The sequence below is a fragment of the Salminus brasiliensis genome, chromosome 8, assembly GCF_030463535.1.
Source record: "Salminus brasiliensis chromosome 8, fSalBra1.hap2, whole genome shotgun sequence".
NCBI classification, from domain to species: Eukaryota; Metazoa; Chordata; class Actinopteri; order Characiformes; family Bryconidae; genus Salminus; species Salminus brasiliensis.
Genome location: NC_132885.1, coordinates 25,697,211 through 25,724,755, shown reverse-complemented (window position 1 = coordinate 25,724,755; position 27,545 = coordinate 25,697,211). Strand labels below are relative to the sequence as shown.

Here is a 27,545-nt window from a genome sequence, read left to right as displayed (position 1 = left end):
TGTGATCTATAAATTAATAAAGCACCTTTACATCAACAGAACGTTTGTGGGGTCTTTTAAAGGTTCTTCACACTCACATCCCTATGACAAACACGGTTCTTAGTGCAACCAAAAGCGCTTGTTCTATGGCATCCCACAAAGAACCCTTATTCTTAAGAGTGCAAGTATCAGAGATGAAAGTGTCCAAAGCTGAGTATGCGCAAATATCCACTGTGCATACTTTGAACCGGCCATTTTTTTTAAAGAGTGGGTTCGGTGAACACCATTATCCCACAGTGCAGTACGAAAAGGTTCCATAAAGAACCTTTTTTGTAATAAAAATGTGATCTATAAATTAATAAAGAATCTTTACATCAACAGAACATTTTGGGGGTCTTTTAAATGTTTTTCACAGTTACATCCCCCTCATAGAACCCTTATTTTTAAGAGTGCAAGTAACAGAGATGTTTAAAGCTGAGTATGCATAAATATCCACTATGCATACTTTGAACCGGCCATTTTTTTTTTTTTTAGAGTGGGTTCGCCGAACACCATTATCCCACAGCGCAGTACGAAATGGAAAGGAAGGAGCTACTCATGTCTGGAAAAAATTGGCGGCTAATGATGCAAGTGCAGCGGTGAAGACCTACATCTACACGAGTATTCGAAAGTAAACAAAAAGGCCATTAAACAAACCAAAGCATTGGCCCTTTTGAACCAGTTCCATACAAAATGCAACTTTATTAACTGTCATGCCTCCGATTAGATTATCATACAAGTATAATAATGTTAAAACTCAATTTTTAATTCACAGCTCAATCTTTAGGAAAAAGACCAAAAAAAGAGGGAAAAAAAGAAACTACAGAGAAAAGCAAAAGCACAGAATATTTAGACACCTTCTGGAGAACTCAAATAGAAGAAGCAACACTTGTTCTTTCAACCTTTGAAACGATTGAAACAAGACATCCTCTGAACAGGATTCAGTGTGGAGGGACTCCCTTTTGAAGCATAGCAGGGCAAAAGGTCACCACTTTGCAGTAAAATGAAAGGCTCTGAATAATATTTACAATACAAACACACTATACATAAATACAAGAACAATAATCACGGAATATCAGGGGAGGGAAAAGAAGGACTGGAAACCAAAGGCATTGAAGTCAATATTTTCAATCGCAGAGAAATCAAAAAGAGTTGATACCAAAACAGAAGCAATATTGTACAGACGAAATTGAATACAACTAAGAAACAAGCTGTTCACAGAGGAATTACCAAACGCTGGTGCCGTAGCCGGTTCTCTGAGGGAGCGGCAGGCACCGGATAACTCTACACCCAGCCGTAAGGGAGGCCCGAAACTGCTGAAACTCTGTATTTGTATCATAGCAAAGAGGTAAAAGGAATCGCTATCAATGCAGAAACTGTGTCCTTCAGTTGAGGTGATGCTGTGAGTTCTAGTAGATCCGTCTAAATCTGTGCAGTTTTCACAGAAGACTCATTGCTCAATGTGATAAATGCGTGGGTGTTCACAGCTTTAGCTAAAAGATGTCATCTTCAAACAATCCGTAAGGCTCAGTGCATTTACAAGTAGGCGTCGTGCTGTACTCTACATCGTACGCTGTGTTTGGGTGTCTAGTACAGGTTTATTGGTATCGGATGCACTTCTGTGTTCACGGCACCGTTTCTCACTTGCCTTTTTGTAAGCAATTCGTATAGTAGGCACTCTTCATTATTGCATAACTTTGACCCTGTTTGCCATAACAAAATTATGCCAGAAAACAAAAGCAAGAATGCCAGAGCGGGAAGTAAGCAATACTCCTTTCAAAACATTACTGTTAGATACTCTGATTAACTACTACAGTAACCGCCGATCACGCTGACAAACTGTCCTAATGAACTAAACCATTAAAGTGGACTGATAAAGCTGATTGTAGACTGATCCTGTATTCGCTCAAGCAAACGTATGTACTGTACAAGAGCGTAAATGATGCCAAATTTAAACATATATATATATATATATAAACTGATAAAAGAACACTTCATTTTAAAGGAACATCTATTGTGGCTTTATGAAGGTCTGGCTCTTGGTTCTTGGTTTAACAAAGCAATTCTACACAAGCCTAAATGGTCTATAGGCTATTGGTTATGACCTGTTTTAGCAGTTTAATTGGAGATCTGTTCCGTAAATGTAACTTAGATTGGCATAATTTGTTGAAATAAACACAACAAACACTTCATTTTGCAAGTGACAGAGTATGATAGTCACCTAAATTAGCATTGTGCTACTATGTAACCGGATATTTAGGTTTCTGTAGGTTCTGTGTCGCGCCAGGTAACGTCAGGAGTTTATTACTTTACACCTAATAGGAGTTTAATAGTCACTAATGCCTCAAGTGTTCCATTTTCTACAGTAGACATGTATTAAATTCAGTATCAAGGACTCCCCGACAGACCAACTCATAACACACAGGAATAGAGCAAAAATGTAGACCATCTGGGGGTCCCCGAGGACCAGTTTGAGAACCATGGCCTTATACATTGCGCTAGACGGGTAATGAGCTTTTATATGGAGTTCAGTGTACCATACGCCAATCAGGGGTCCAATTGAGATTCAGCCTGACTCTATGGAGGTCGTATTAAAGGTTGTTTCAGTATATGTACGTGCATCCCGATATTTAGATTCCAAAAAACGCAGATCTTCCTGAAAACTCTTCCAAGTAGAGGTTCACCTTGTCAGCATTTGCATGTTAAAACTGGATGGAGCTTAAAATATCCCTAGCTTGTATGTTTTTAGCTACCAAAAAGCAAAGTCAGCTTCTTTCCTTTTATGGGCATACAGGGCATGAACAAGCTTGTTTAATGTTAATTAGCCTCTAATGAAAATCTACTTGGATAACCTGGATCGCATGCTAGAACACAGTATTAGTGACTTGTTCCAACTTATTAGCGCCAACGTAATAAACTCCATAAGTCACCTGATACTACCTACAACCTGCCCAAATCAGATGCAGCTAATTTCACAAAGCTAATGTGGTGTGAATTTCGCTCCATGCTCACCCATGTACATAACAAGGTCATAACAAAGTGTTTATTGTGTATTATCACAACCGAGCATGTTGCTTATTTATTATTGTCATATAATAGATCTCCAATTACGCTCCAACGCTGATCATAATGAACACATAGGGGCCTGATCCATAGCGGACAAAGCATTTAACAAGTGTTGGAGCTTGTTGACTAAAGAACCTCAATAAAGGCCTAAATTAAGCCCTAATATTTGCAACCAGGAGATAAAAATGGAATAGAAATGAGGGGAAAACAAGAAAGAACAAACGGGAACAAAATGCCAATGGCTCTTAAATACTGTTTAGAGAGGAACATTCATTGAAGTAGGTTGTTTTTCTTTCGATTTAGCAAAATACCGCAGTTACAAAAACACGTCATCGAGTTATTAGAAATGGCTGAATGCGAACGGCCTTGGCAGAGGCATAAGCTCCTGAACACTGCGCGTGGACTATGACTGTGCATTTCACTGGATTGTTTAATCACATTATCTCTATCATAAAGGATGCGAGTGTTCAAGATGACGCGACCTTAAACACTCTCTCATTTAGCCCCATTGTGTGCCATATCAACAATAGGTACATGAAGCTCTGCACAAAATAAAGAAAGGAAAGAAAAAGTTCTGCATATGTATAAAGGTAATCCCTTGTATTACAAAACAAATAAAAAGACCTATTCTCAATAGGTATTTACAGCCTGTAAAACTGAGTAATAACTTTCACTTTCACATATATTACAACATTTCAAAAGATCTCTTTGTACAGAAAATAGTCATGTGCAGGTGAAGTGCCCCACATTGCAGAAATGCCTCCGAGAAACCAAACCAAAAACATTAGAAGATGATAAAGATACACTGGTGATTAATGTTGTGTCTAACTGAAAATAATTCATTTCATATTCATACTTCATTAAAAACAAGGTGCTGATGATATGCTTGAGCCCATAAACCACAGGAAACACGCATGTGTACACAAATAGATACGTAACGACAACAGCAACGACAACAAAAAAGAAACATAATACTTTAGAACGCAAAGAGCAGAGTTAACGTGGTTGGTCGTGCTGATCTGATTTCCTAATGGGACAACATTCCTTTTACAGCATTCTCACAAAACTCCTCATTTTTCACCTCTATTTCTATTTGAGATTGGACAGAGATTCCAACAGCAGTGCGCCTGACAGTGTGTGTGCTCGTCTGCTTGGGTGTGAAGCTGTTTGTATGTTTGTGAAGGTATCACTGAGGCTTGTACTGGCCATTAGAAAGTGCATCGCTGGTGGAACAGAAAGCTACAGAACTGACGGAGAAATCTAGCCATGAGCCGTTCGTACACCATCTACTGTCCGTGTGACTGCATGCCAATTTTACAGTGGAGAATACACTGTACTTTCAGCTTAACTAATGGATGGCCTTCGTTTGGGATTGATAAGTAAAAAAGAGCATATTTTGTAGCTGGCGTGCAAAAACTTTGTATCTCCATGTTTGGCTGATTTTCCCTTTTTGATGGAACTTAAGCATGGACCAATGGAAATGCTCCAGATTGCTTTTTACATTGACGTCCATTGAAAGTGAAGGTTTTTGTGCCGTTCTGGAGATTTGGTGGACGTTTTTGGTGTGACAGCATTGATATATTTGTTGTGCTGTCACTGATGTTCAGTTCATGTAGTGTTTATCTTCAATAGTTAATATGCGACCACGCGATCATTATATAATGACCTTCCTGTCTTCTTTCCTCTGACCAATAAAAATATATAGATATATATAGATATGTATATAAACCTCAATAATAGTCTCTTATTTCTAAATTATTTCGTTAACCCATATTCTTCACTGAACCTCCTTGAACTGGCTGCCCTCTAGTGGCCACCTTGTATTAATGGCATGAGGATGCATTAGCTCCATACTTCAGAGGCTCCTTAAGGAGCAGCAGACGATCCAGATTTTTGCTCCAGCCCAGCTCCAGCTTATAACACATAGACATACAGCATACATGTGGAGTAGTTTGTGATCCATTGCCTTACACTGTGCGCTAGAGAAGATACCATACGCCAATGAGGGGTCTAGTTCAGACGGTATTTTTCAAATGACCTCAAATTAAAAGGTCATTTTCAGTGTACGGACGTGCATCGGTGAATGCATTTGAGTATGATACGTTGAGAGGACTCCTTGTAATACTAACAAAACATGTTCAATTAAAATTGCCACACAGCAATACTGTACATGATCTCCGGGAATCAGTAGGGTACATATGAGGAAAAACCCGGCTTTATTTGGACAAACCCTGCTGCTCTGTAGTGATTTAGAAATGAATTAGAAAATCTTCTTTTTTTTCTTTCTCTTTCGCAGTCAAATCCTATTTGGGGTCGAGACCATTATGTGTGTATGTTTTTTTTTTGTGTTTTCTTTTTACCGAGTGTCCAAAATGTCAGAGCTACAAATCCTTTACAAATATAGAAGATTCTGCAGTATAGAAAACCAAGTGGCACTGGTAGAAAGCCAAAGATTTGTCCATGTTTTTAAGAAAGCCCTCTGACATCAGAGCAGACTCCCCAGTTGCTCTTGAGTGAGTGTATTGCTCTCCTGGCATGTATTGTCTGTTCAAGTACAATAAAAAAAAAAAAATACAATAAGAAGAAGAAAGAAACCACTACACAATCAAATCAAAGGCCCACATTAGCAGAATTTTGCTTGTACCCCAATTTGAGAAAAATAACAACCCAAAAAAACAAAAACAAAAACAAAAAACAACAAGATGGGCACTCAGTCAAACATGGTGGAGGTCAGTGATGTGTCTGACAGTTCAGTTCCTCTGTGTCGTATGTTGGGAGGTGGTTGCTGGGAGGTGGTGGTGTAATACTGGTAATACTGTTGATCACACTACTGTGCTGTTGATTCCGGGGGCCCATCCTAAACCAAACTCTCAGCTGTTTCGAAGCAAGAATATACAGAAGGGGGTACGTGTAAATAATAATAATAATAATAATAATAATAAAAAAAGCAAAATAATCTCATACTGAAAGTCAATGGATCGTGTACAATTGCACTTAACTCGCTGATCACAGAACAGAATGCACCAATACGAACCGAAGAGGCTGAAAACCTGAAGTGTCAACAGACGGAGTCCTAAGGCCTGCCTAAGAGTTCATAAAGCTGCGCTTACTCCTCACACTTCAGTGCCTGTGCTTCAAAAAATCCGCTTTTTTGGTGTGAAGACCAACATCAAGGACGGGGGGCGGTGGGGGGCAAAGTACAGCGACAGTGAACAAGTCTGTTGACGTGTCGCCCACTGTCTGTGTGTGTGTGTGTGTGTGTGTGTGTGTGTAATCTCATTAGCTGGTTTGCTGACCTGTGGATAAAGGGGGGGGGGGATGTTGGGGGAGAAATCATATCAAATTCGTCTCAGGAATTGCACTCCTGAGTTGCCATAGAAACGCCCCCTTCCACGAGCATCGGCAGAACATCAATGTTGTTCCTGGAGGGACTTGACTGCACCCACTCCACCTGTCTAGTCAGAATCTAGCCCAGGTTAAAAAAAAAAAAAGCAAGGTGTGGACGCAGCCAATCCGTTCTGAAGTTCTTCACATTGTCACGTGACGAGAGGAAGCAGCCGTTTTCAACAACAACAACAACAAAAAGAAGATGCTGAACGAAGAAAAAACGAACAAACTGCAGACAGAAGAACCCTCAGTCTAGAACCAGCAAGCAGGTGCCCGAGTTGAAGACATCCTGAAAGTCCAAAAACTGACCCCAAGTCTGTAGACCAACCTGTTCCATTCTTGGGGCAAACCCTGTTCCAGCTCTATGGACACTTTCCTGTCCATCATCGCTCATCCTTCCGACCTCTTCCCTCTTTCTCCTGTGTCCTCAGTGGGGGGGGGGAGGGGGGGTCCGGGACGCAAACATCTATGTCCAGCCCAGCTGAACGAGTGCAGGGGGAGAAACCCAGCTCCCCCTGGCCCGGTGTGCACGTGTGCATGTGTGTGTGTGTAGGAGAGCGAGAGAGAGAGTGTGAGTGGGTGTATGTGCATGTGAGGGGGACCTGGCTCACACCAGCATGTGCCTGCGGCGGTGCAGGGCCAGGTGGTCCGAGCGCGAGAAGCTGCGGTCGCAGTCCGCACACTTAAAGGGCTTGACCCCCGTGTGCTTCCGGTAGTGCCGCGTCAACTCATCTGAGCGGGCGAACTTCCACGTGCAGCCGTCCCACGTGCATTTGTATGGCTTCTCACCTGCGGAAGAGAGGGAAGGACTACTTGAAAGACCTTCTGCTACTGATCCACATTGTTTCCAACATTTTAAGCAAGAATAAAATATTATATTTGTTTTGTACAACTTTAGAGTGAAACAATGCAAAAGTTTGGGCCCACCAAGAGCTTTAAGTTCTCAGTTAACTTTTACCAAGCTTCTTACACCTTAATTAGCCTGTTAGGGGTATGGCTGGTTCACAGTCACCATTAGGAAAGACCAGGTAAGGCTTAACTTCAAAGCTTTATAATTACTCCTCAAACCTTGTCCCAACAACCTGTAGCCATGGGCTGCTCTAGGTAGGAGCTCATAGCACTCTGATAATTCGGATAACTGAAGCCCACACAGCAGGTGAAGATAGCTGTACGAAGACAGCTATGTGTCAGTTTCAGCTAGCCGTTTCCTGGAGGTCAAGTTGAGGTCTGAAAGCCTAAGAAAAGTTTTCAAGAGAGTTCTCAAGAGATCCAAACCCCAGTTTGACTGCGGAATACCTTCAGGAAGGTTCAGCTGACGGTGGCGTGGTGGTGCACTATTCTATTGTGCTCCTCGCAGGATCCACCTACTGTAACCTCGTACACCCTGAGCTAACTCCTTTTCTACTCCTTTTCGAGTTCTGAGGTTAGGCTGACCTTTGCTTACTGTTTGGATCATGAGTATGGCTTTGCATATGGTGTTGTTGTCTACCTGTGTTTTAACCCCTGCCTATTGTGGAGGGAGTGCCCCTGATAAAGCCATTCAGCAAATGCAGCCTGCCTTGACTCCCTGCTACAATAGCCTAACAACTACTATGAATTATTTTGCTGCCATAGTTTCAGTACCTACCATGGAACTGCTGTTTTTTTTTTTTGCTTTTAAAGAGGATGAGATATTATATGGTTATGTAGTATAGATATGATCTTCATGCACTGTGACATGGGCCTATTAAGGTGCAAATCTCCACTTTACTCTTTAGGACCTGTTTTAAACAGTTCTCAAAAATATTCTATTGAAGATCTACTGCAACAACAGGATCCACCAAAGAAACCCCAATCGGAACATATTCTGATACCCTCTTACTAAGGCATGGTTTCTGCTGAATATCACATGCTCTGTTGCTTGCCACAAATAGGCCCAAATGCCTCAAATAGGCCTAAAATCCTTAAGAATGATTTCAGCATTTCAGCATGCATTTCTGTGGGCGTCTAACCTGTGTGTGTCCTCCGATGTGCTTTCAGGTGGGAGCTCTTGGTGTAAACTTTATTGCAGCCCTCAAAGTCACATCTGTGAATGCGCCTCTTCTTGGAGTCTGGTGACTCGGACCGCCGGGGGCGCCGCATGCTCTCAATACTGAATGGTGACATGGAACTGAAAGAAGAGAGGAGGCCAGGATGAGTTGGTAGTAAACAAATCAACCATACTACACAGAGCCAGACAGTGAGTCAGCAGAAATCTGACCTACGCTAATCAGCTGGTGGTGGTCTCAGCAGTGGGCTGCTTAGGACTGATGCTTAAGCTCACTGCTGCCCCAAAGTGGCGTATGGATTAAAAGCAGATAGCTGTACTTCCCAGCAGAAACTTGTGAGATTGCAGTGTTAGCCTCTGCTGGGTATACATAAGAGCTTTTGCATCAGTACATGTGAAATAGTACATCGTTTTTGTACAATAAAAGATGGTTGGGGAAGATTGTGGCAGTATTTGGACACAGTTTTTGTACCATAACATATTTATATTATATTACCCATCATGCATGTTTTCCAGTATTGACATGTGTGTTCAAGTCATAGAACTCAGTCTTATATTATTTGATCTTCCTCTTGGTGGAAGTGAGCTAGCACATGCTTAGTTATAACAAGCTTCCTTGTTACAAACACGCCTCCCCAAAGTTCATACCTTATGCATCCTATACATCCAAATATATCCGCTACTTGCACTTATTGCTGACACAGATGTGCAAATGCACACATACAGCCGTAATTGTCAAAAGAATAGGACTCTCTGAAGCAGATAAACATGAACCTATTGGCACCGTGCCTAATGCCAGGTGTGGAATAGAGGGGTAGAAAGATCCCAGCATTGAGCTACAAAGCAATGGAACTGTGTTCCAACTCATGATGATGATGATGATGATGGTGTTCCATCCAATCCTTTTGGGATGAGCTGAGGAGTTGGAAATGAGGTGAGGCTGGTAATCATCTAGCATCCTGACCTCACTAACAATAAAACCTCAAAAACAAATCAAACTTTTATCCATGTAGTGTATTTTTTATCCACAGATGGAACAAAAACAAACTAAAAATGCAATTTAAATAATACATTTTTATTTATTTTATCATGCTGATCTTTGCTGTTTTGCTTTCTGATCTGAAATAAAAAGGTCAAGGTCAGTGTTGCACAACGCATCTATCCACCAATCATGTTTATTTAAATGCCGATTTTTAAGGGGGTTAATTGTGCTGGTATAAATTTACCAGCCTTTTAAGCAAGTGTTATAACCAACCTATCCAACTATTGGATGGAATTTGGCCTCCGACTTTAACCCATCCATGCCGTGAACACACACATACACAATAGTGATCAAACACACACAGTGACAGTGAGCACATGTGTGCAGAGCAATGGGCACCCAGGGAGCAGGGAGGATGAAGGGCCTTGCTCAAGGGCCCAACAGTGGGCTATCAAACCCACAAACCTGTCATCAATAGCCCAGTTGAGCCACCACTTGCAAATGCAACATTTCTTAAATAACTTAAAGCATATTTAGACTGGAAACCGGAACTGATTCACTTCTGATTTCATTAGAAACTCTTCAGCATCCCTTTATCCTCTTATTTATGATATGTAGATTTCCTTTATACCGATGCCAACTGGCTTCTCTATCACTCTTTACCAGAGAAGTAACCGGAAAGACAGCAGTCTAAATCCACTGGCCGCAGGGTAGACAAAGATTTGAAGCTCTTTTTCAGGAGACACTAGATGGCGCTCTATTCCTGATACATTTCAACTGAGCTAAGTGCTTCAGAAGCCAAGACTGATCATTTCCCTTTCTGAAGCAACCACCAATTTTCCGCATGGCGCATCTTGCTTTTCTGTGTGTTTTTTTGTGTGTGCCGTTCCCTAATGATAGTTCACCACTGAGTTCTCCCATAATGAATAGGCTCTGGTCTGTCTTTTCATAGCAAATCAATATTTGCTAGCATCACTTCTCTAATGGGCGTAAAACTGGGTAGTATTAACACTTATGTCCACTCGTGCTTGTTTGTGTGGGTTCTAGGTTAATTAAATATTCATATATGAGTGAGTGTGGGACTGAGTTGGGAGTGATAACTGGTGACAGAGCTGCTTGGCTTTCAGTGAGTGTTTTTTTTAAGCTGTGAAACAGCCAATGAGCCTAACACTACTGGATCACACAGCAGAGCCACGTCACTGTTGCTAAAAGTGAAGAGGATATATATCCATGTGTGAGTGTGTGTGTGTGTGTGTGTGTGTGTGTGTGTGTGTGTGTGTGTGTGCTGTTTTGTTTTTGTACATTTTCAAGACAAAACCCAGACAAAAACAAGGAGACCTTAATCCATAGCTGGACCAATACAAAACAATCATGACTTTTATTAAAAAGCTTAACTAAAACAAGCTTGCTATTGTAAAGCTATTGTGTTTTTGTATGATTACCTAAAGGTGTGTTTAATATTTCTCAATAAAATAAGTCATTTGGGTGACCAAACTTATAAGACTGTATATATATGTACTGTACAGCATTTATTTGTAGCTAATTATAGCTACTACAAATAAAGTCAAATAAATATTTATATAAATACATTTTTAAATGAATAAATATTAAACACATATTTTAGCTCAGTAGCTTAGCTGCCATCAATCAACATTTAAAATATAAGAGCATTTACAGTCATATACATGCAGTTACATGAAGTTACATAAATCTGACCTAAAATGTGATCAGATCTTCATCTAATCAATAAAACTAGATCAAGAGAACCATATTAAACACCTGACACATGTTTCAACCCAGAAGATCAGGTGTGAGTTTAGCAGGCCCTCCCAAGTTTCAAAAAAGTGTGCTGTGCCTTAAACAAAGGAGATTCCTGAGGATCTCAGAAAATGAGTTATCAAAGTTTATAGGGCTGGAAGAAGTTAGAGTCTGGCCTCCACCAAACCACTGTGAAGCAGATGATATTCCAATAAAGGGAATTTATCATCACCGTTAGTCTCCCAAGAAATGATTGTCCAGCAAAGATCACTTCAAAAGCACAGAGCCTAATATTTTTGGAATGTCACCCCATGGTAACATCTAAAGACCTACAGGTCTCTCTTGCATGGTGTGCATGGCGGGATAGCAAGAAGCCTTCTGACAGAATGTTCTCTGGAGTTTAAATGAAAAGCATACCAACACAAGAACCTCATGCCAACTGTTAAGTTGGTTTGGATTTTGGTGTCAGGTAGAGATGGCTTGCCGTTATCGATGAACCTAAGAAATTTGGATTGTACCAGGTAACTTCTACAGAAGAATGGCAGTGTGGTGAACTAAAGCTTAACCGTAAGTGGGTCATGCAGCAAGACAATGACCCTATGTCTACACAGATGATTAACCCAGGAGAAACTCAATTCCACAAATGTTGTGGAAGGACCTAAAATGAGAAGCTCATGTGAGGAAGCCTTCCACAATCACTGAGATGAAACAGTTTTGTGGGGGTGTTGGCCAAAATTCCTTCAACCTGTTATGCGGGATTGATCACCAGTTACCGGAAACATTTGGTTGAGGTTACTGCGGCTCAAGGGCGGAGTCACACCAGTTACTGGAAGCAAAAGTATACATACTTTTTCCATCAAGGATATTTAATGTTGGATCATTTTGATGAAAATTAAAAACTTAAAAAAGAAAATTAAAAAATTTAACATTTCTGCAGATGTACAGAAGATATGACGGTATATGCTGATATAATTAGTGACATGCTTCAACTACCTATTAGGTATTCACTACTCCTCATTCTGCAAACCCTCACGGAAGAGGTACAGAATGTCCCCTCTGTTTCTCTCTCTCTCTCTCTCTCGTAAGATCAACTGTCCCCTCTGTCTGATGATTGGCATGGCCTGGACCAGCCGCTAAGAGCCAAGTGGGCGGGGCCAGACAAGCTCTACGCCTCTAGTGAACTGTCTCCACCACATGCAGCCCACTTCCTGTTTCTCTCCTGCTCCAGGGATCACCTGTTGGTGTTGGCGCAGGGCCAGGCAGAGGCCTAGCGGAAATGAGCCAATGTGTCAGAAATGAAGCTGAACTCTAACTCCCCTCTACCTCTGCCCAAAACCAAATCACACAAACACACACACACACAGCAGAGAGAGGAGAGAGCAGGAAGGGATTATGAAGAACTAGGGGGAATGGCTGATATTAAGGGAGAAGAAAAAAAAGAGACAGAGAGTAATGCATTACTGTGTTCTAGTGCAGTCCAGCATTCCCAAATCCTGCTTGTGGAGTTTGCCTTGCCCTGTGCAAGCCCTATCACAGCGTTTTCCCTGCTGTAATCCACTCGGCCCAGCTAAAGAAGGACTTATTAACTCTGTCGTACCTTATCTGACATCTCATCAGAAAAGTATTCACCTGATGTGTAGGACTAGTAGTCAGACACAATAAAGTACACTATATGGATACAAGTATTGGGACACCTGTTCATTTATTGTATCTCCTGAAATTAAGGGTATTAAATAAGAGTGATCCTGCTTTTGTTGGAGTAACTGTCTCTACTGTCCAGTGAAGGCTATCTACTAGATTTTGGAGCTTTTCTGTGAGATTCTGCAGCAGTCAGTGACAAGAGTACATCCAACCCTATTGGATGATGCACCATCATTCCAAAAAAACACAAATCCACTGCTCCACAGCTCAATGCTGGGGGGCTTTATACCCCTCTAGCCCACAGCTGGCATTAGTCATGATGCCAAAAGGTTCATGATCATCTGCTCCAGTGAGTCCTATTCTTTTGGCAATACTTCTCTACGGGGCCTGGACAAGCTGTGTGTGTGTGTGCATGTGTACATCTGTGTCAGCAATGAGTGCAACTTAAAGTAGCTGAATGCATTCATTAGTAGGGGTGTCCACAAACATTTGATCATATAGTCATATATCATATCTGTGTTATTATGTTTTTATGAATGACATTATAAAAGACATCCCACGCTGCCCTTATTGTTGGATGCACTGGTAATATTTCTGTGTGATGGTGCACACACCTGTTCACACCTCACACCTGGCTCACATGTGTCACCACCACTCGGAGATGCCCTGTAGTCTGGTCACTAAAACCCACCTTCTGAAGTGGACAGAGATGCATATAACCAGTTGGGCAAGCTAGGCTAATGGGTCAGTAAATCATGGCTGGTGCACCATCGAAACAATCCACATTTTTTAATGGAATAAATATGATGATAATATAATATAATATAATAATATAACAATATACAGTAATATACCAGATAATAATAGTAGAGTTTGCAGAATACTTACATATTTTTTAACACCTATTAGCCTTGACTAACACATCTTCGCCTATCACAGTCAGTTCTGAGTGTACAGAGGTGCCATTATTGATACAGTGGTCATTGCCATTGAATGGCTAAAATATTAGTGATGCTTATTCTTATGTAAACAAGCACACGTAAATACAATGGGCAAAAAATAGCAATATTTTTATTTGCTATAATTATTGTGACAGGCCTAATAGAAATATGAAAGATTATGCACTATTCCCTTATTTGGTACAAAACAGGTCAGCTTCCCATGTGTTCTCACAACTCTCTGGTGGAGAGGTCAGATGCTTTTGCACAAACCTATGGAGTCTGTGCCATCTCAAGCACGAACTGTTACTAAAACAAAGGAGGGGGGCATATCAACTCTTAACAAATATTACTTTTTACTCTAATTGTATATAATAATATGCTATTAATATCTGTCATAAAAAAAATGAAAAATACAATCTTCTAATCTTCTAATCTTGTTCATTAGCAGAAATGAGCTGCTTAATGTGTTGCTTCATTTCTTTAATTGCTTGCAGCCTGCAGCTTGATGCATGGATGGTTTACTAAATAGATTCAGCCATATTATTTATTTTTAATATTTATATATATGCTTGTCATTCAATAACTATTACTATTTTGAAACAAATATGCAAACTCTGGAGTTAGGAGCTTGAGGAACTGAATAGTAGCTCCCCGTATGGCTTAAAGTGGTTCAAATGAGTTGATTACTTGGATAAGTTGTGTTAGAGCAGGAAAGGAACAGGTTAGAAGGACTCCAGGCCCAGGCTGGAAGCCACTGCCGCTGTAGTAACTATGAGCATCAGCGGGGGGATAAGAGAAGAATGCAGACAGAAGAGAGAGAGAAGGGGGAGTTGGAGCTCAGGCTCCTAAAAGCGCAGGGAGTCGCTCTGAGGGGAGTCGGGGAAGCGACAGCGAGGATTTACAGTGGAAAGACTTTCAGCGGCGAACTCTCACAGGATGTTTACACTCCGACTTCACTCACACGGGACGGCATGAGAATCACATAAATAACACTGCAGCAGCCTGACTCATGCACACACGCCCTCACCTGATCCACAAAGCGTGGTGCGCCGATGACACTGGCGGCCTGTGCTGTGTGGCAGACGGGAAAAGCTAATCAGCGCACACACACACACTCTCAGACTGCTAAAGCCCCTCACGGCTGCCTTGAACCCTGCATAACCCTAGCATCCCGGCTTTGTGTGTGTGTGAATTCCTCTGTTTGTGGAAATAGTGGTAGCAATCTGTTTCATACAGAGCTGGATTGTGCCTTTGTTCCTTTGTCTCTGTCAGCCCCTCTGAGTCACCTGTGAAAGGGTCTTTCTGCTGGAGGAGCTCAGACAGTACCCTCGACATGTCGGCCTAAACAAGTCAAACAGGGGGTCCAACACCTTACAGCAACAGATTTGGGGAGAGAGAGAGTGAAATAGTGTGTGTGAGAGAGAGAGAGATAGCAGAAAAAAGGGGAGGAGAGGGAGGAGGGTTAGCAGGATTAGCTTGAACACAAGGCCAATTAGGGCAGGAAGCCTGAACAGTGGTTTTTCGGTCACAGAGAGAGAGAGAGAGAGAGAGAGAGAGAGAGAGAGAGAGAGAGAGAGGCTAGGATAGAGTGTGTTGACAAGAAGACTGTGGTTGAGTATTGATCATAATCAATTACAATAACACTCAATAAAGCATGCATTGATTTTTAGCCAAACATAACAGGCTCCACTCTTACAAGTAAAACGATGAATCATGAACGATGAATCATTTCAAAACGAGTCAAACCGAATCAAATTCTACAAAAATTGATTCCATGATGCGCTGAATCTGAGAATTTGGGGAGGGTCTACATGGTCTCTGCCACCATGACACTGGTTCAAATACCAGGTCATGCTGCCTGCCATCAGCAGCCAGAACCCAAGAGAGCACACTTGGCCTTGCTCTCTCCGGGTGTCTCTCTCTCTCTCTCCCCACATCATTTCAGAGTGACGCTGGCCGGCATAGCCAATGCATCAGAGCTAGGTCCCCGGCACTTTCTTCTGAGTGCATTGGTTGTTGGTGATGTTGCATTGGCAGCAGTTCGTAAAGAGGTGGAGGCCGGTTGCACATGTGTCAGACACGGCATGTGTCAGTCCTCACCTGCCCAGTGACGGGGCATTACATGTGACAGGGGAGTGCACTAACGAGTGGGTTGGGTAATTGGGGATCTAAAATTGGGGAGGGAAATTGACAGACATGAAGCAGAGAAAGTGGCAGCATAGACTAGAAATGAAAAGGGTAGGTGGGGGTGGCAAAGAGATCTCAACTGTGGTTAAATGTGCGTGTATGTGTGTGTGTGTGTGTGTGTGTGTGTGCATGTGCATGCGTACTCCCCCACCTGTTTGGTCGAATGGCCCCGGATACTCAAGGGACGGGGCAGAACCTGCCAGGACCACTCTAACAATAGCACAGACTCTCTTCCCCCAGCATTCATGAATATGGAGGATGCCAGTGAGCTGGTGTTTTTTTACACACACACACACACACACACACACACACACACACGCACACACAAGCACACATCAGTGGAGGAGATTTGTAAATGTGGGAGTAGGTGAGTACTTCAGACAGAGCTTCAGGCACATGTAAGTCTCCCCAACAGCGCTGATCAGGTGCACACACTCTGATAGTGCCATCATCACCTCTCCCTCACACACACACACATACGCCAGACCACGGCTCTTCCAATGACTCACATCTCATAAAGTGTGACATTTAAGACTGATAGTGTCTGCCGCCTCCCTGTGTGCGCTGCCAGGTGCTGTTTTGTAGGGCAGTTCCAGTCAAGAACTGTTTGGAAGTACAGAGTTTGTTATTGCAGTCTTAGGAACAGTACTGTACAAGTGGTCCCGGAAGCCCCCTGTCCTGCATGTTTCTTTTGCGAACGAATAAATGCCTTAATTGTTACCATATGAGTACGACAGTAATCAACAGTAATTCTTAAGGCCATCAGGTAGCAGGATCAATTAGACATAGGGAGCAAAATAAACTAAAAAAGTGTTTTCCAGTACCAGACAGTTGCTAGGTTGTTGTATGTGGTCAATCGGATGCGCACTGCACTGCATTCGACTCTACCGTTCGTACACCCAGGGGAAGTTAGTCCACCACTTTGGTGCCAGGACCGGAAAAAGCCTGGATGCTTGTCTTCTGTGGATTTTGAGGGATGGCGGGTCGAGCCGAGCCGTACTTAAAGCTTGAAGGGCTCTTGGTGCAGATCGGCTTTTGACCATTGCCATCACGTATGGAGGGGCTGGTCCGTTCCTGGCTTTATAGGCCAGAGTCAGGGTTTTGAATCTGATGCGGGAAGCAGCTACAGGAAGCCAGTGAAGAGAATGCAGCAGTAGAGTGACCAGACTGAATTTAGGAACGTTGAAGACGACCCGTGCCGCTGCATTCTGGATAAGTTGCAGGGGCCTGATGGTGCGTCTTGAAGTGACGAGAGACTAAACGAGCACCTGGGTGGCCTCTCTAGAGAGCAAGGGTCGAATTCTCCGGATGTTGTACAGGAGAAATCTGCATGACCGAGTTACGTTTGCAACATGACTTGAGAACGATAACTGATCATCCATGACTAGACCAAGGCTCCGAGCTTCTGTAGATGGAGACCAGTGAGTTCTCCAACGTCTCAACAACTCTTCAGTTGTTCCATATGTCTGTATATCTCATGTTTTATTTTTATTTTTACAATCCAGTAAAAAAAATAAAAAAAAAACATAACAAAAAGGCACTCTTGCTGGTTTGATGGAAGCAAGTGAGTCTTCTAGCCCCTGTGTGTCATTTGCACTCGCCATAGTCAGACGGCAATCAGCCTGAGCTAAGCTTAGCAGGGACCTACAGCTTAAGGTTTTCTTGTGGAACTCGAGCTTAATCTGAAATCTGGTTGCATTACATTACATTCATCACATTATGCTCTTACATAGTCTACCATGTATTCTTCATATGACAGAATGCACCACACTGTAACTTCTATTCTGTGATGACCTGAGATGCATTATGGCCTCTCTCTGCATCAGTGTATTTGGGGTATGTGGTTTGGGACACATCATGTGAAAAAAAAAGAAATACCACAAACGTTCACTGTGGGAACAGTGTTAATCTATGTGTTAAACTGATGGTATAGTGTGTGTGTATATATATGTATATATATACTCAGTTTGTTGGTAAATGTGACCTGTTTTTATGCTTAGCCTCACACTCACAGGCCAGACTTCTGCTTTAACGTGGCTAGGGACCGGCTGATGAGAAGAAAAGGGATGTTTGACTGAAAACTAACACAGAATAACCGAACACAGAAGCATATTTTTGTGTGATAGTTAATGGTAGGCAGGAAGGAAATTGGCACACATCTGCAAATAGAACATTTCACTCAAAAGCTGCAGAGCTTCGAGACTTCAGCAAAGATGATATGGAGTACTTCTGGAGCACATTCTTCATAGTATGCTTAGTATAGCAGTTTGTGGTTTTGTAGGCAGCCTATGACTTTCTGACATGTAGCACACTCACACATTCACATGTTTAGTGTAGAAACAACGCATTGATTGGACAGAATTGTGATCAGTGACAGTATTTTATATATATATAAAAAAAATTATAAATACTTTTAACCCTTGTTTAAGTCTCTTTAAGTGACTTTAACGCTAGACACAGGAAGCAGAGAACACTGAAGGCTATTAAATTGCTTTTCTAAATAAGTAAATTCTACATAAATGTGACATACATTATGGATTTATTTATGTACGCTAGTACAGATTTAAATATTAAAGGAATACCAGAGAACAGCTGGCAGTAGTGCAGCACCGTGAACAACAGCAACACTAATACTGATGACAATGCTCTAAAGCAGAAACCAAACAAATCGTCATGCTACCAAATCAAATTGTTTCCCTGCTCTCAGACACTTGATACAACAAATTAGCTGATTAACAAGCTCTTCCTGATTACCAGAGTGGGGGAAAACACTACACTGTGCAGGACATGGGGCCTCCAGGACTATTAGACTGGAAACTACTGCTGTAGAGAGGAGAGAGTTTGCAGCGGCTGGGCACTGACAGGTCTGAGTTATTTTCATCCTGGAGGGCAGGGCTGTGCCAGCCAAGCCCATCACCCACACAGACCCACCACACACTAGACTGCTGACTGAAAGACCTGCACATACAGGCAAAATTCCCCATCTACTCTGGGGTAAATCAGCCAAACATTCCCAAGAGTTACTCAGAAATCAGATTGCTCAGTAACTACAGGGACTTCTGTATAAATTATGGGGCTATTCTTGGTTGACAGAAGTTTGTAGCAACACTTTCGGCCAGCCGACGTGCCATAGACTGTTTAAGGGGTTAACGGCTTCCAATAGGACTGTGTACTGGCAAGAACCTGGTGATGCGATGCGTATCATGATACCGGGGTTACGATATTATGTATTGTGATTTTTTTTCTAAACAGTCATAGTATAAAACGCACCCTATCTAGCAGCTGATATCTAGCAGTCTGAGTTTTTATACACAACACACTAATCTTTCCTTTATTTAAACTATTTATTGACAACTGATACTGTGTTTTTCACATTGATACAGTATTGCAACACACATTTTCATACAGCAAGTCCATATATATTGATATATATCACAATATTATGTAAGTATATTGTATTAATAACTTTATATGAAGTATAAAGTAACACAATATTATGTTCTACAGAAGCTAGGGTGTAAAAATATTGATATATTTGAATTCTCACAATATTATGCTCTATAGAAGTTAGGGGTGTAAGGAAATATTGATATATTGAATAATCAGAATATTATGTTCTATAGAGGTTAGGGGTGTAAGGAAATATTGATATATTGAATTATCAGAATATTATGTTCTATAGAAGTTAGGGGTGTAAGGAAATATTGATATATTGAATTATCAGAATATTATGTTCTATAGAGGTTAGGAGTGTAAGGAAATATTGATTTATCCAAGTATGATACATAATATAATACTTGGGACGTCTTCTGTGAATACAGCCGTTGTCCTAATCGGAGTGGTTGAACTTATTTGTAACTCCAACTTTACAGGATAACTGTTAATTTGTTCTGGCCCAATAGGTACACTATAATATCAGTGTTATTCTTACAGCCTGACTGGGCATAATGTAATCTTATTTCATGAGCTAGAGTGAACACAGCTGCACTCTCTCTCTCTCTCTCTCTCTCTCTCTCTCTCTCTCTCTCTCTCTCTCTCTGTCTCTCTTAGTCTCTCCACACCCTTCCTTACTTCTGTAAACACCAAAAAGCACCTCCATGCAGCAGCACTTTTTAAAAAAAAAGTCCTGGTTAAACCTTGGCTGTGGTGTAGCAGAAAGGGGCAAAGTCCCTCGTCTGTCCAGGGCACACTCCCAGCAAAGGGAAACATTTACTCTGTGCTGTTCCAGGGGACTCTGACACAGAGCAGAATCCTGGAATACTTTCCAAGCAGTTTGCCTAAATAACAAGCGGCCGCTGTGGGCCAGGCCAAGGAAACGCCGCCGAGTTTATGAGAGGAGATGGGGCCAGCGCTCGCACGGAAGCCCCTCCTGGCTGTACAGGACCGGGGCATAGTCTCTAATGAGGAAAGGTGGCTTCACTCATCTGAGCCACCAGGAGTGCCACAGGATGACTGGAGTGGCCAGGCCTGGAGCTCTTAGGAAGCTGTTTTTGACAGTGTCCTGAAGTTACAGTAAATTGCTAAAACAGTTACAGTAAAGGCAGTTTAAATGTTGTCTATAAAAAAGCTTTGACAAGAATAGCATCAAATTAATTTATGGCAGAAAGCATAATGGCTACTCGGCTACAATATGTGTACACTCCCACGCACTTCTTTTTACTTTGTTTTTTTTTCTGGTTTAGCAGACTCAACATTAGTCAGGAGACAGATTGGTTTTATAGTATGGGTGAGGATATGTGAGTGTGTGCATGTGTGCGCATTTAGCAGCCATACTCACTCCTGCACTGCTCGTGCTATAGACAGCGCGGTGGATCCTGTTTCATTAACACTGTCCAAGGTTACATTTGGCAGGTCGTCATCATCACTGTCACTTTTGATTTGTCTTGGCGACAAGCCGTTGGGGTCCATTTGTGCTGGGGCGGGGGGCAAGATAAAGAGCAAGTTAGTTACACAGCCACATACACTATAGATACACAGTGTAGAAAGTGTACATACAGCCACAATAAACATTTAAAAGTGGCAAAAAAGGGTTCTTTAGGGTGTTGCCAAAGAGGAAACACATTTGGTGTCCTAAAAAATCTTTATAGAAGACTTTCTGAAGCCACATTTCTAAAACTAAAAAAGGTTCTACACAAATTTCAGCTTGTTTTATTTAAGACCCATATGTTAGAGCAAAGATAACCTTAGGAACCTTTATTTTTTTTTAGAAAAGTAAGGGTCTTCTGATTCAAGCAGAGAGGGGGAAAAGCAAAGGTTTGCACTTGGTGACCCATCATTTCCACTAATTTAGTGCATATCTCATCTAAAATCTATTTTTATTTTCTTCTTATTATTATTATTGCTTAATTTTAACTAAATAAAATAAAGAAAATGACTGTGCTCATGTAATATATTTTAGTCATGTCAAAATGGATGAATCAACTCATAAAGTCTTAATTTCAAAAATTAACCTCCTGAGACCCAGACTTTTGCTTGGTGTGCATTTTTAATTTCTCCTATTTGGGATTAGTAGGACCTAACAATTACAAAAACTAAACTTATTCTTTGTACAGGAAGTCTCATATGAGGCCAAAAATGCTTTAAAAAATGAAGTATCATGGTTCAGAGAAGCAGAAATGTAATGTCCCCATATGAGGATGCAGGGTCTCTAGAGGTTAAAGTAGAACTGGTTAACGTGAGTCTTAATCAGAACCTCAGTACTGTGACTTTTATTGTTTGATGATAGGTGGGAGTGATGTCTGGTAAAGCAAAATATTAGTTAGCATAGCTGTCCATGCATGGTTGTGCACAGTGACATTCTCAGACATTAGAAGACACTTTAGAATTAAGCAAAAGTTATTACAATTAGATGTAAGATTACACAATTTTTCCTTTTACAGCTGTGATAGAAGTTGTAATTATATTGGCATAGCTGAATAATGAGAGTTTGGTAGACAACAGAGACATAACATGACCCTCAAACACTGTGGTCTCCTCACTGTTGTCTCTCCTCTTAACTAAAAAAGAGCCATAAAACAGGCAAAATTCCCAGCCCCCAAAACTGTTAATTAACAGTTCTGACTTATTTTACTAATGCCCGCCAAAATCTACCTACACCCAGCCCACTGCTAACTGTAGTCAAAACTGAGATGCTGAGAAAACTGAATGGTCACCTCAGGAGATGTATGGTGTTTTGGATGCTTGTGGTCAGTTTTCTGAGACTGAGTCTTTGTCAGATATCAGAAACCATGTTGCTATGTGAACAAGGGCTCATGAATAATTGCAAACAACAATCACAATGTTCTTGTTACAGTGCTAAATACAAGGCTATGCTACACTATGTGGCTTCTGGGAGCCGTTGCAGTGCCATTAAACAGCTAATCTTTCTGAGGAAAAATAATGGGTGGGTAAATAGGCTTGTAAAACCAAATCTGGGCATGAATAAATAGCTTAATATTGTATGTAACTGTAATTTTCATGCTTAAATTCACACCAATTTTGGATTTTCTATTGTTCTGTTAAAACATAATAGTTTCATGTGACCAACAGATTATCTTCTGATTCATGCTCAGACAATTACATTAACAATATCAGATATCTGACATTTTTACATAAAAATAAAATACAAAAAATAAATATATGTGTTAAATGATTAGTTTAAAGGTCAATTATTTTTTATATTTGACATGAAAAATTATGCTGTAATTGCAATGACAATATTTAACAAAATATTATTTAAATAATAACATTATTGTTAATTTTCTACATTGGAATATAAAGCAATCTATATTGTGCAGTGCATACATGCTCACTTCTCTTTGTTCCTGTGTCTAAAATCCACCTCACATTTGTATATTCTGTCTTGTGTCACCCTCCTGCACAGCCAGTCATGCACCACCGTCATGATTACTATCAGTGTCCCCTGAGAATAACAGCAGAGCCTTCTCTGATTAGCCAAGCTGGCGGCGCTCAGGCTGCTGAAGTTTCAGTCGTAGGTAGTGGCAATTTTCAGCTCCCCCCTCAACTTGTGCATTCTGCCTGTTCTCAAGCCAGTGCTAGAGCCCCTGAGCAGTGTGTCGTCCCTGCACGTCCCCAGCACAGCCCATTAACACACTATCACACACTCCTCCACCCAGGCTGAGCAGAAACCCAGCCCAGCCCTGCCAGCGTTCGGCCCACTCTGGTTTATCTGCAGGGCGGCGGCCCCCTGGTCAGGCTGAGAAAACCCAGATTTGCAGCAGACAGAAGAACACAAGCCAAAACCTACAATTCAGAGGTCATGATCAGACTCATTCTGGTTGTAATGAGTCAGCTGGAAGACACTGCTCAGTGGAATGAAACTTTTAAACTTTGAAACTTTGAAAGGCTTATCATTCAGATAATACTCCTACGGACTCAATTTTCAGCTAGCGGAGGTGCTGGGTAGCCTAGAGGAAAAGTACTAAAAGGTTGTGAGTTCTAATTTCAGGACCAGATGAATAAACTAGACCTAATCTACTAGAAATGCATGGTAAGAACAGTATGTTTTTAGACCGAAATGTTTAAAACAAATGCTAAAATATTATATTAATGCTTTAATAAATATGTGATTACAGGTATTAGCCTATACTGATAAAGCTTAATGGCACCTTTAGTGTTGTGTAAAAAAAATTTATACTAAAATGTAAATAAATATACATTTATCACCAGTATTGCTCTTTTATACAATGTAATGTTGTCCTGGCATGTGCTTTACAATGATATTGTAGCGGTAAGCTATTTGCTTCCCTGTGATTAGCTTGCAGCATAGAGGGTGATTAGGCTATATAAGGGAATGGGCTAGGCACTATTAATAACCCCACATATTAGGTGCAGGATTTTTTTTCATCATTTGCTGTACTTCCTGTATTTCCACTGTCACTTTGATATTAGTTGTTAATAAACTTTTTACATTTCAAATACAAAACAGTGCAGAAGTCATACTTCATGTATTTCATTTCCGGTTCAAACTGCTTTTTTTTTTTTTCAGGAACATTTTATGAAGGAGTAAAAAGGGGGGAAAAAATGTACAACGTAGAAAACCACCGAAAGGCCAACCCTATCAGATAAACTTTCATACTTAAAGCTTTGAGAGAGAGAAGAGGGTCAAGCTTCTTTTGATCTCCATCCATGAGAGGATGACTCAACACTGAAGGTCTGAAAGGATGTGGAGTTGATCAAAAAGCTCGTACTGAGAAAAGCAAAAGGACAAAAGAAGAAGTTGATTAAATCAAGCTGCTGAAGCTGCCGGTGCTCTCTGAACAACGGACTAACCGCCCATAGTCCAGGCCTCAACATCACTGAATGTGCTTGAAATAACTTGGATGGTGAGAAGCAGAAAGCCTCTCAGCAACTAACCTTCTAAGGCTGAGGGAGGTGTTGAGAAACCGATGTTGAGAAAGCGAGTCTGCTGAAAAGAATGGACGCTGTAATAAAGGTTGACACTATAAACACTGAAACATCTGATATTATTTAGTTGTTAACTCATTTTTTCTTATCCCAGTGTCCACGGAAGGGGTGCAGTGAAGCAAAAGCGGAGCTAGCTAACCACATCCACCACAGGAAAGATGTCAGCACTATTCCATAAGACAACAAAGTTACAATGTTATGTTCTTGATACAGTGCTAAAAACAAAGCTATGCTGTGTGGCTTCTGAAAATAACAGGGTGGTACATCTACAAGGTGGACCAACTAGGTAGAGGTGTCTAACAGAGTGGACAGTGAGTAGACACAGTGTTTAAAACACGCACTAACTAACACACCACCACCATGTTAGTGTGTCACTGCAGTGCTGAGAATGACCCACCACCCAAATACTACCTGCTCTGTGGGGTCCTGAGCATTGAAAGGAAGCTAACACAGTATGCAGAGAAACACAGAACTACAACATGCTTCTATATGGTCAGCGGAGCTGATAAAATGTGAGTTCATTCCAAACCAGGGGTGGTCATTATATTCTGATATGACTGTATGTATAACAGATAACAGAGTGAGTAAAACCAGCATAAACCAGATGTAACCAGATGCAACCACATACATGTATCTATTGTATCACCATCACTGTATTATCTACGAACCCAGCACACAGCCAGCTGCTAGTGATTTTTTGAGCCAGTATGAGGATGTAAGGGGGTGGGCCTGGGAAGAACAGCCCTGACCGGGATGCCTAATTTCAGAGTGCCACAATTGCTCAGCAGAACTTCTGACAACTCTTCAATGAAAGATTCATTGGATGCATTACAAGAGCCTGGAGCACACCCCCTCCCTCCTTCTCACGAGTTGCCTCTGCTCTAGCCAGACACAACCGATCGCAGTGGCCTGCAAGCACACACCAACACAGCCCACATCTCAAATTCAGTCTGTGACAAACAGTGGCTTGGAAAAATAGCTCCTATTAAGAGTGCGGGTTTCCTCGGAACACCTGTCTGTACATTACGTAAATGTTGCACTCCCAGTATTTACAGAACTACACATTCTGTGCAATATCGGGAGAGAAAATCCCAGTGCTTGATTCATAAATTTGCATAAACTACTGTTGCAATACAGGCAGAAGACGAATGAAGGCATGTTACCGAACAATGACCTGGAATTGCTTTGTAGTAAGCCGTCCAATTTACCTACACTGCAGGCCCGGATATTTGGGAAAAATGTCCATATAAAGGCGGCGACAAAAGCGGAGTTCATGAGAGGTAGCTAAGCGAACCCCAGGATTTTCTTTCTGCTGTTGTTTCCAGCCAAAGCCTGTTTCCATGGTAACCCCGTTAGAGACAGAGCTATAGAGAAGGGCACACACCTCCCTTTAAAAGGATGGCCAACCTGTGTGTGTGGTTGTTGGCTGCATGTGTGTACATGTGTGGGTGTGTGCGTGAGTGAGTGAGTGTGTGCGTATGCATGTGCATGCCGGTGAGTGTTTGTGTGTACAGTTTCCATTGTGTTTTTAGCTGTCAGTGCTCCGGACATGGACATTTGCATGTGAACATTGGAGTCCGTGGGTGTGTGCGTGTGCGTGTCAGTCGAGTGCCACGGCATACTTCTAATGAAAGTGATAAAACGCTGGCACTCAACAGTTCCAGTTCAGGGACAGGATGCAACTAAGCAGAATTAAGATGATAGTTCGGACAAAAAAAGCCATTTATACATTTTACCTTATTGCAAATATTGCAAATACATACGTCTGAGACTGAGATTTGTCCTATTGTCTACACTCGCTTTGATTTCATTGGTCTCTCCAAATGCAGAGGTCTCAATCAAGCCAAACTGATCATAGGATTGAGCAAGTTCTTTAAACTTGCTGCTAAAAGCATGCCATAGCGTGGCTGACCCTACGCTCTGATCCTGGCTTTATAATATGAGAATATGAGAAGAGCAAACTTTCACTGTACTGTACCAGTTTAACTGACACTAGAGGCACATTGCAATATTTATTCTAGTCACCAACAAGCTTAAGCTTCTCAAAACCAAGTCACTTGACTGTGCGAGCTGAATTTAGCCTTTAACTGAACTCCCCCACACCTCACTTAGATTAAGATTTTAGAATTTAGATGCCCTGTTGGAGCTATATTACACTTACATGCCAAAACTCATGGGATAGTAGTTACCATAGGGGACGAGATGGAAATGCTTACGCCTGTTTAATTTATATACGTTTTGCGGTTGTATCTTGTATACAAAACAATAACGTGAATTATCAGAGTTTGAGCTCTGTCCAAAAGGTGTCCACTCACAGTGGACGGTGCAGTGGCCGCCCATGGGTGCTAAGTAGAATTGTCAGAGCGAACAGACAAGCGACTCAGGCAGAAATCATATACACACTCAATGCAGGAGGCCCCACCTGCAGATCAGTGCAGTATTCTTTAGCTTCCATGGGATATGGCAGCAGAACACCTACCGGAGTGCCTCTGTTAACACCACAACACCGGACAGAGCGCCTCACCTAGGCTGGTGAGGTTGCTAACTGGACCATAGTGGACTGGCAACATGGGGCGTGGTCTGACCACGTGGTCTTGGACCCCAGTTGTCAACGAGGAAGAATATATTCATATGGCATGGGTTGGTTCCATTGGTCCGCCTAAACATTTTTATGCCCGGTGCCTATTTGCAGCCCTTTATGGGCTTCATGTTCTCCCCCACAATAATGGGATATTCCAGCAGGGCAATGCAGATGGTGTGGCTGTGCTCGTTCACCTGACATGAACCCAACTGAGCATCTATGGGATGTGGTGGGGAGGTCCATTTGCACTCGAGATCCTGCACTTACAAATACAACGGATCTGCATGGCTCAACATCCCTTTAAACGTCTTCCATGCACTTGTGGAATTGATGGCACGCAGAGTTGCTGGACTTCACTAGGCTGGAAGGGGACCTACATGATACTAATTCCTGTCTAATGACTTTTAGCATGTCCAAGTAGAAGAGGATTTTATGTTTCCAATCTGAGGGGAAGTTACTATGGTAAGAAAAAATGGTGCATCTGAAAAAAAGGATTGCAGACTCCTAGTCTTAAATCTCAAATGAGGAAGCAGTGGCCTATCGGTTTGGGAA

General features: G+C 41.7%; 1 protein-coding gene across 5 annotated transcripts in view; it reads right to left on the bottom strand.

Annotated features, from left to right (window-relative positions):
* Nucleotides 1–694: 694 nt before the first annotated feature.
* Nucleotides 695–27,545, bottom strand: part of klf12b (Kruppel like factor 12b) — a 63,581-nt gene continuing 36,730 nt past the window's right edge. For all 5 annotated transcript variants that reach the window (XM_072686278.1, XM_072686279.1, XM_072686280.1 and 2 more), the window contains 3 exons: nucleotides 20,784–20,919; nucleotides 8,463–8,620; nucleotides 695–7,260 (listed from right to left, as the gene is read on the bottom strand). In XM_072686278.1, coding sequence (XP_072542379.1) covers nucleotides 7,079–7,260; nucleotides 8,463–8,620; nucleotides 20,784–20,919 — 476 coding nt within the window. In that variant the 3' untranslated portion in view covers nucleotides 695–7,078. The remainder of the gene's footprint in view (nucleotides 7,261–8,462; nucleotides 8,621–20,783; nucleotides 20,920–27,545) is intronic.